This window comes from Oreochromis aureus, linkage group 14, assembly GCF_013358895.1.
Source record: "Oreochromis aureus strain Israel breed Guangdong linkage group 14, ZZ_aureus, whole genome shotgun sequence".
NCBI lineage: Eukaryota > Metazoa > Chordata > Actinopteri > Cichliformes > Cichlidae > Oreochromis > Oreochromis aureus.
In genome coordinates this window covers 17,150,705-17,158,665 of record NC_052955.1, presented here as the reverse complement: position 1 = coordinate 17,158,665, position 7,961 = coordinate 17,150,705, and the positions used below count along the sequence as shown (strand labels likewise).

The window sequence follows — 7,961 nt, the reverse complement described above, 5'->3', positions numbered from 1 at the left end:
TCGGAAGTTACGCTTGCATTGTTATCGCGAGAACAGAAAACGGGATTTGTGAAGACCGGGGTTTTCATTCATCGGGTAAGAACGTCGAGCTAAAGACTTGAATCGTTTATTTTCTTACGTAGAAACACTTCTTCAGCGCTTTCATGTGCTTAAATAATGCATTTGAGCTCTTTGTGACGATCTTAAGTATTTGGGTGACTAGTATATACATGTAAAACACCAAACATTGTGCTAATTTGTAGTAGATAGCTTGCAGGCTAACCCTCCCCGTCACGTTTGGTGAGTGTTTGCTAACGATCGTTAGCTAGTTAGCTGCTTAGCATGTAATCTAAACTGTGCCTCAGACTGTCTCTAAAAGTAGAAACGCTCATCAAACGCTCATCAGCAGATTAAAGGATGGCCACTCCAGAGGTCCGGCTCAATCATACTATCTACATCAACAACCTGAATGAGAAGATCAAGAAAGATGGTGAGGTTTGCACGTTGAAATCGCTTTCCGTTTAAATATGCACAACCAGACTAATCCTTTTTATTTATTTATTTGTTTGTTTATTTTTTAATTTTACTGTAGAGCTGAAAAAGTCGCTGTACGCAATCTTCTCACAGTTCGGACAGATTTTGGATATCCTGGTGGCACGAAACATTAAGATGAAGGGTCAGGCCTTTGTTATCTTCAAAGAGATTAACAGCGCCTCCAATGCGCTGAGATCAATGCAGGGCTTCCCCTTCTATGATAAACCAATGGTAGGGTAACTAAACACTAAATATCACACAACTGCTGCTTAGCATAGTTTGTGTGTCACACGTGGTCTGTCTGTTTGGTCCTGCAGCGCATACAGTATGCAAAGACTGACTCTGACATCATAGCTAAAATGAAGGGGACTTACGTGGAGCGTGACCGCAAAAAAGAGAAGAAGAAGATCAAAGGACCTGATGCCACTGGACCAAAGAAGGGTGTAGCAGGAGCTGGTGCAGCCATGGTCGCTGGCGTGCCTGCTGCCATGCCTGTAAGTGGAGCCAGAGCTGTGTTATTGGTTATTTTGGCAACTGTCATGTATTCACAAGGGAGCTCTGAGCCAAAGTGTGGGCAGAGACACAAAGTATACAAACCCTGAGATTTCTAACTTTAATATGTTGGAAAATTCTCGTTTATTTTGTTCTATAGCTTAGATGTTTTATAGTAGATTCTTACTGTTTCCTGGATCACAGAATACCTTAAAAAAAAAAGGCCACAGTGTGTTTCTGAGACATTAATGAGCAACATTGGGGCTCCACAGGGGACTGTCCTGGTTCTATTGCTTTCTACATTGCATACAGCAGACTTCGATATATAGATACAGAAAATCATTCTCTACAAATGGCAGATGAGCTATGTCAAACGTATGAATTTCCCTTTGTTATCAATAAAGGTGTTCTTATCTTATGGCTGAAACATGTTTTCAGCTCAATTTGCAGAGCAAAAAACATTAAACTGAATTGGGATGAACCCTTTAAGAACAATATTAATAAATAAGGAAACAAAAACAAAGGGAGAAAGTTTCTCCTGCATCTAGAACAGTTTGTGTGATTGAAAACTGACAAATGTAAATAGTAGCACACACAATGAAAGATAACCTCAGAAGAGGAAAATGGACATTGAGTTTAACAAGCTCTTCACTCTTTAGGGAATGCCTCCAATGAGCCAGGCTCCCCGTATGATGCACATGCCTGGCCAGCCACCTTACATGCCCCCTCCAGGCATGATGCCACCTCCAGGGATGGCGCCTGGCCAGATGCCCCCTGGTGCCATTCCTCCTGGTCAGATGATGCCTGGACAGATGCCTGGACAAATGCCCCAGCAGGTAGTGTTTTGTGACAGAGCATGTTGTGTCTTCATTGAATTTAATAAATTGATATTTTTCTGGTTGATTGATTCTGATGTCCAATGTGTACTCGTAGGTTGCAGAAAATCCCCCCAATCACATCCTCTTCCTCACCAACCTGCCAGAGGAGACAAACGAGCTCATGCTGTCCATGCTCTTCAACCAGTCAGTAGCAACCCATTCTCTAGATCTAGTTTTGCAGGCTTGTGTCTGTTAAAGGCTGAGCCTAACTGTTGGTGTGTGTGTTTTAGGTTCCCAGGATTCAAGGAGGTGCGTCTGGTCCCTGGACGCCACGACATCGCATTTGTGGAGTTTGAGAATGAGGTGCAGGCTGGAGCTGCACGAGACGCACTACAAGGCTTCAAGATCACACAGACGAATGCAATGAAGATTTCATTCGCTAAGAAATAAGCTCTCAGGAACGGTGGTCTTTTTTTCCCCAACATATAAACAGGTCTTTGTTTTTTAAACTTGCAGTAAATCTGACTGTGATGCATTCTTAGAAATTGACTTTCAGGGTTGCACGTAAGTATGTGTCAAGCTGCTGGTTTTTTTTATCTTGCCACATTGACAGAACTCTTTAAAAATAAAGGACAAACATATGTGAGTTTTGTATCCTATTGATAGTAAACTCACATATGTAGAAGTTTTTTTTGTTTGGTTTTTTGTTTTTTGGGGGTTTTTTTTTTAGCTTTACATCCAAATCCACAAGCAGCTTGATATGTTTTCTACATTTGTCATAAAGCATTGCACCCAGAGTCTGGTTTACCAGACATTGTACCTGGAGCTTTTCTTTCTTTTTATAAATAAAATTGTGTTCTAAGAATGTGCTGCTCTTCATTTAAGCTGCAGTTCGAGCTTTCTGCCAATAGGTGACGCTTTCTCTTCTCTTGTGTTAAACATTTGCTCTCAAAGACTGAGTCCCTGTAGTCAAAAGGATCTCATCTTTAAACAACTTCAGCTGCACAACATGTAGAAGGAGAAACCAGTGTTGAGAAAACCCTTTTCTTTCAGGATGCTAATGCCATGTGCTGCAGTCTGAAGTTAGACCACATCTGCAGAAAATTTAGTTCTTTGGAGTCTGATTATTACAAAACATGGAAACTTTATGGGACTCCATATAATTCACCGTAGCCATCCTGCTTGTAAAATAAATGCACTAGAATCTCATTTAGTTTGTGCTTTGAAGTAGAACATAGATCTCTGAAGCCATTTTCTTTCCCTGTATTTGGCATTAATCATTGGTACATTATTTAATGGATGGCTATTGTTGCAGCATTTTGTCATCTGCTCCCCCAAAAAATGCTCACATGCTATTACACCTCCAAAACTTAATGTTTCCATAGTCACTTTTTTTTTTACTTTTCCAACTTTGCCTTGAAAGTCAGCATTCCAGCATCACCTCTGCAGTGTTCGTGTTGAGACTGGTGTTGTTAAAATGAGATAATGAAGCTGCTAATTGAAGATGTGTGAATGTTCTTCTCAAACCACAGTATAATTGTTTTTGTGTTCCAGCCAGTAGTACATACCTGTCACAGATGTGAGGGCTGCTTTCGTAGAAAAAGGGCTCTGCTGTATTTCAGAACAAAGATATTATTTTTAGAGGTTCATTGTATTATGAAGCGAATATGAAAACAGACATTTGATTCTCTGGACACTTGCGTGAATATTTAGTTTTCTACTCTACTACATTTTTTTCGGATGAAAATTGTGCATTAAGTCACAGCATAACATTAAAACAGGAAGACTTGTTTCTGAAAATGGGCCTCCGTACAGCTGTGTAGATATTTTACAGCGATTTGATTTATCATTGAACCTAGTTTACGCAATTTCTAATATTTAAAAAAAGTGTAGGTGGACCTGAAGTTTTTGGTTGTTCAGTAGTGATAATTGGATAAACTCTACACTGGGTGCTGTTAGGTACACCTTGCTAGTATCTATCCATTCATGCTATGCATTCAACAAGGTGCTGGGAACATTACTGACAGATTTTTTTTTCCATGGTGACTCAATAGCATCACACATTTGCTGCAGATTTGTCAGCTGCACATCCATAATGTGACTCTCCTGGTCCAGCACATCCCAAAGGCCCTGAGATCTGGTGACTCGGGAGACCCTTTGAGAGCAGTGAAGTCACTGTGATGTGCAAGAAACCAGTTTGAGATGATTTGAGTTTTTGTGACATGGTGTGTTATCCTGCTGGAAGCCACCATCAGAAGATGGGTACACTGGTCATAGAGGGATGGACATGGTCAGCAACAATATTCAAGCAGGGTGTGGTGTTTAAACAATGCTCAGTTGGTACTATGGGGCCCAAAGCATGATAAGAAAATATCCCCCACACCGTTACACCATCTCTATCAAACTCATCATACGAGGCGGGAAAGATGCATGGTTCATATTATATTTACTCCAAATTCATCTGACTACTCTCTGAATACCAAAAAGTTGATGTAGGTGAAATCCAATGAAATGTTTGTGAGGCAAAATCCCAGAAGATCAGATTTCTGTAATACTCAAACCAGCCTATCTACCTGCCACAGTGACACACCCAAAGTCACTTAATTCACCTTTCTTCCTCCTTCAGATTTTCTGTTTGAACTTCAGCTGGTTGTTCTGACCATATCTACATGCCTGAATGCAGTGACTTGCTGCCATGTGATTGGATAATTGGATATGTGCATTATTGTATTTAATGAAGGGACGGGTGAGTGTATATTTTAATTTAAAATGCTGTCAGCAGCCACAGCTGTCATATAAGTGCAAAAAAAAAGGTTTTCTGTAATGTTCTGTAAGTAACATAAAATTAGGCGTGTGAACAAAAGTAGCTCAGAATCATGCACAATATGAATTATTGTCTCAGTAAATTCTTATTGTTTATTTTCCTCTCAGCCTTCACATGATATGTTTGCAGACATGCTAATAAGGAGCACGTCCTCCTCTCACAGACTAAATTCACGAACGTCAGACAGGGTGACGTGTGAATTAGGCCTGAAAGGCTTAATTTAGACTCTCACTATCAGCTGTGCCCGGTGTACACAGGGCCTCCCTGTTATGGGCTTAAACTGTGCCCTGAGTAATTGTCTTCAGGTCAGCTCAACAGTGTACACAGAAATCCACATTCTTCTGCAGTTTCCCAAGCCTTTCCACACTCCCTTATTTTGCCTTGAGAAAGCACTGACCTCAGCCACCAGGGCGCCGTGTGTGTGTGTGTGTGTGTGTCTGGCATGATTTTGGCAACATGCCTAGTGCCTTCCCATTCACCAACACAGTAATCTTTCAGAGACTGAAAGGCAGCTTATACTTATCCAGCAGCTTATGCGTGGAAGTTGTGCCTGTCAGTATCACTTAAAAAATAAATAAATAAACAAATCATCTCTTAGATATTTTTAGTTTGCAAACCTTATACTGTGTAACTAAACTTCCTAAACCTTCAGATATGTAGGCTACTTTCAATTAAAGAGAAGCATCAAGTTTAAAGGATAAAACGGTTTCACTTTAAAAGTTTTGCCTCTATTTCACAGTTTGTAGTGTAAACAGAAAACATGGAAAGTAAAGAAAGGACGGTCACATGCATCATAAGATGAACTGATGATATTGAATTTGCATAATCCTGCGTGGTGGAGGAAAGAAAAGACCTTAATTTGAATTCTGAGTGGAAAAAGGAAAGTTCTTGTGTTTTTTCAGTTCTTTAATTTAATGTGTTTTTGGTTTCAGTTAAGAAAATAACAGAAATTCAGTTAGATCGAGGTTAGTGGATATTTTAGAGCTAATGGTCTGTTTTTATGCTTATTTTCTCTGTATGGTCCATTATTTGATTGAAGTGGATGAAACATTAAAAAAAAATTATTAGACAAGTGGAAATCAAATCTGATCTAAGCTCATTCTAAAGGCCCCGAAGAAGCAGATTACTTATTTATACGCATTATTTATTAGTGTTAAATTTTTGATTAAATAACTCCTAAATGTGTTTTTTTTTAAATCTTAATTTGAAATGAGCCATTTTTTCACGGCAGTTTAAATAGTGTTAAAATAAATAAATAAATCTGCCTTTTCAAATCCTGCGCAATAAAACGCGTTTTGACCATTAGATGGAGCTAAATGCACAACTAACAGTATATCCGTTATGTAGCCACCAAGAAAGCAAGTGAAAGGATTACTTTTTTGTGACTCTTCTTCTTCAGGTGAGCCACACACGGCAACCTCTGAGCAGACCCAGTGATGCACGTGTGTTTCCGGATGCTTGGTTAGAATTCAGCTCGTGCTTCGAGGTCACTGCTTCCCCCATGCAAATTAAGCCTCTGCTCCTCAAGAGCCCTCTGTTCCGCTCCGGGGTCAACGCGGAGCGCCAAGCCGCGGAAACACCAGCGGTTGTCAGGGAAGCTCTTGAGCAACAAGCCCGTGATAGACTTTAAGATGGAGAAGGGGGAGGAGGGAGAATCTCATTAGATTTTCTCTGATAAAGAAGGTGCATTGTGTGGAGGTCTTGGGTCCAACAAGACGAGAACTAGAGGACTGGAGGAGATGTGGAAAATATGTGTGCCATGTGACCGGTGCCAATATTCAAAAGATGCCTACACACCCTACAGTTCTCTTTTATATTTATGCGCTCAGCCGGTTAGTATTTGCAACCCGGCGGCTCCATTAAGCACCAGCGTGTGTGGACACTTTTCAGAGCGGCAGCTGTCGAAACAAGTTCAATCATAAAAGTGGGTTCGATTATAACATGCCATAAGAAATCAGGCTTCAGGTGGGTGAGAACTGTGTAAGCACGTTTGCCCTGTGCGCCCTGACCAGACGCGTAACGGCCAAACGCCTTTACCAGGAGCCGCACACCTTTCCTGCAGGCATGAAAGTCTGTTTGTCTTTTGTAAACAACGTTTAGTACATCATCCGCAACAGCACGAGTGTTTTAACTAAGCTTGAAGGACAAATCGTTTCTATTGACAGGCCTGAGCAGAACTGTGAGAACAGTTCTGCCAAGCTGAGCTTTGAAGTGTTCCGTGGACTGCAGAGGTTTGAAACTGGAGGAGAGGAACCAGTGAGGCGCAACAAAGGACAGAGGGGAAACAGAACACTCAGGAGAGGATAAAAGAGATGCGAAAAGCATTCAGAATACTCTCACACGTAAATATGGCATTGAAAAAAAAAAAGAACGTTGGTCATAGTGTGTAGAGAGAGAAAAGGGGATGAGAGCCCCGTGCGCTCTGGGAACCATCAGGACAAGGAGTGAAAGACGGATATTCCCTGCCCGAGGACACACCCTCATGCTCTCTCTCTCCCTCTCATTGTTTCCCACAGTGACTCCGTGGCCGCCAGGCTTCGTATCGGGTTTACAAATGACCAGCCAGCCGCTCCAATGACAAGAACACAAAAGTGAAATCATTCCGCCGGGGAGAAGCAACTTTGGTCGCTGCTTTGGTCACACACTCATCAAGAAATAGGATTCATACGATTGTCCCCTCCATATTATCTCTGAGAGTGGATTAAGCTTTGAGAGAGACAGGAGATGAAGAGAGAGTATCAGCTAATTGGGATGTAAGTTCAAGTCAAGTGAGCCGGCAGATTGGACACGTAAAGCCTCTTAAGGCAGGTGGTGGTGGGAGGAATACACCAAGGGGAGCGTGTGTTTGTGTGCATGTGTCATTCGCAAAGGAAACCTGCCTTGGTCACAGCAGCAAGGGAGGGGTTGATCAGGTGTGCGCGCGAGCGTATGTGGGTGGGTTGATTGCAGGGAGAGGTCCAAGCCGAGACAGAGTTATGGTTTCTCCGGTCTGGACGCGATGAAGTGGCTTTGCGGGAGTTTCAGGGTTTAAGACCGGCGAGGAGGAGGAGAGCTGAGGACACTGGAAGAGAGGAGTAGGAGGAGGGGGGACACCATCGCCACCAAAGCGCACAGCACGGTCCCCAGTCCCTTGATGCAGGGATGGAGAGCTCACGGGCGCACGGGATAACTCGGAAGAATCTGAGAAGCAGAGGTGAAAAGCTCAACGGGAAGCCAGACATGAGAGCCGGGCGACACCAGGGACACTTCCACCTGCCGCGGACTGTGATTTTTTTCGTCGCGCTCACGGTGCAAACGCAGGTAAGCCACCGATT

The 7,961-nt window shown here is 42.3% G+C and overlaps 2 protein-coding genes across 4 annotated transcripts in view; both read left to right on the top strand.

The window, feature by feature from the left end:
- Positions 1–14: 14 nt before the first annotated feature.
- snrpa (small nuclear ribonucleoprotein polypeptide A) lies at positions 15–2,688 on the top strand. Of its 3 annotated transcripts, none has more exons than XM_031744042.2 (7): positions 15–75; positions 389–469; positions 572–744; positions 831–1,007; positions 1,665–1,841; positions 1,939–2,027; positions 2,114–2,688. In XM_031744042.2, exons 2-7 carry the CDS (start codon positions 397–399, stop codon positions 2,271–2,273), a joined length of 849 nt encoding a protein of 282 aa, XP_031599902.1. In that variant the 5' UTR covers positions 15–75; positions 389–396; the 3' UTR covers positions 2,274–2,688. The 3 variants fall into 3 exon arrangements, with proteins under 3 accessions (XP_031599902.1, XP_031599904.1, XP_031599905.1); XM_031744044.2 differs by having other exon boundaries at positions 37–75; positions 386–469; positions 2,114–2,273; XM_031744045.2 differs by lacking the exon at positions 15–75 and adding an exon at positions 82–279 and having other exon boundaries at positions 2,114–2,273.
- Positions 2,689–5,903: 3,215 nt separating this feature from the next.
- LOC116323597 (protein jagged-1b) overlaps positions 5,904–7,961 on the top strand; it is a 65,535-nt gene continuing 63,477 nt past the window's right edge. The window contains exons 1-2 of the mRNA XM_031743955.2: positions 5,904–6,046; positions 7,164–7,947. Coding sequence (XP_031599815.2) covers positions 7,789–7,947 — 159 coding nt within the window. The 5' untranslated portion in view covers positions 5,904–6,046; positions 7,164–7,788. The remainder of the gene's footprint in view (positions 6,047–7,163; positions 7,948–7,961) is intronic.

Bases quoted from the DNA above. Each gene is read 5' to 3' on its own strand.
- snrpa (XM_031744042.2), top strand. From the start codon at position 397: ATGGCCACTCCAGAGGTCCGGCTCAATCATACTATCTACATCAACAAC. The intron at 470-571 runs GTGAGGTTTGCA...ATTTTACTGTAG, and splicing joins TGAGAAGATCAAGAAAGATG to AGCTGAAAAAGTCGCTGTAC. The intron at 745-830 runs GTAGGGTAACTA...TTGGTCCTGCAG, and splicing joins CCTTCTATGATAAACCAATG to CGCATACAGTATGCAAAGAC.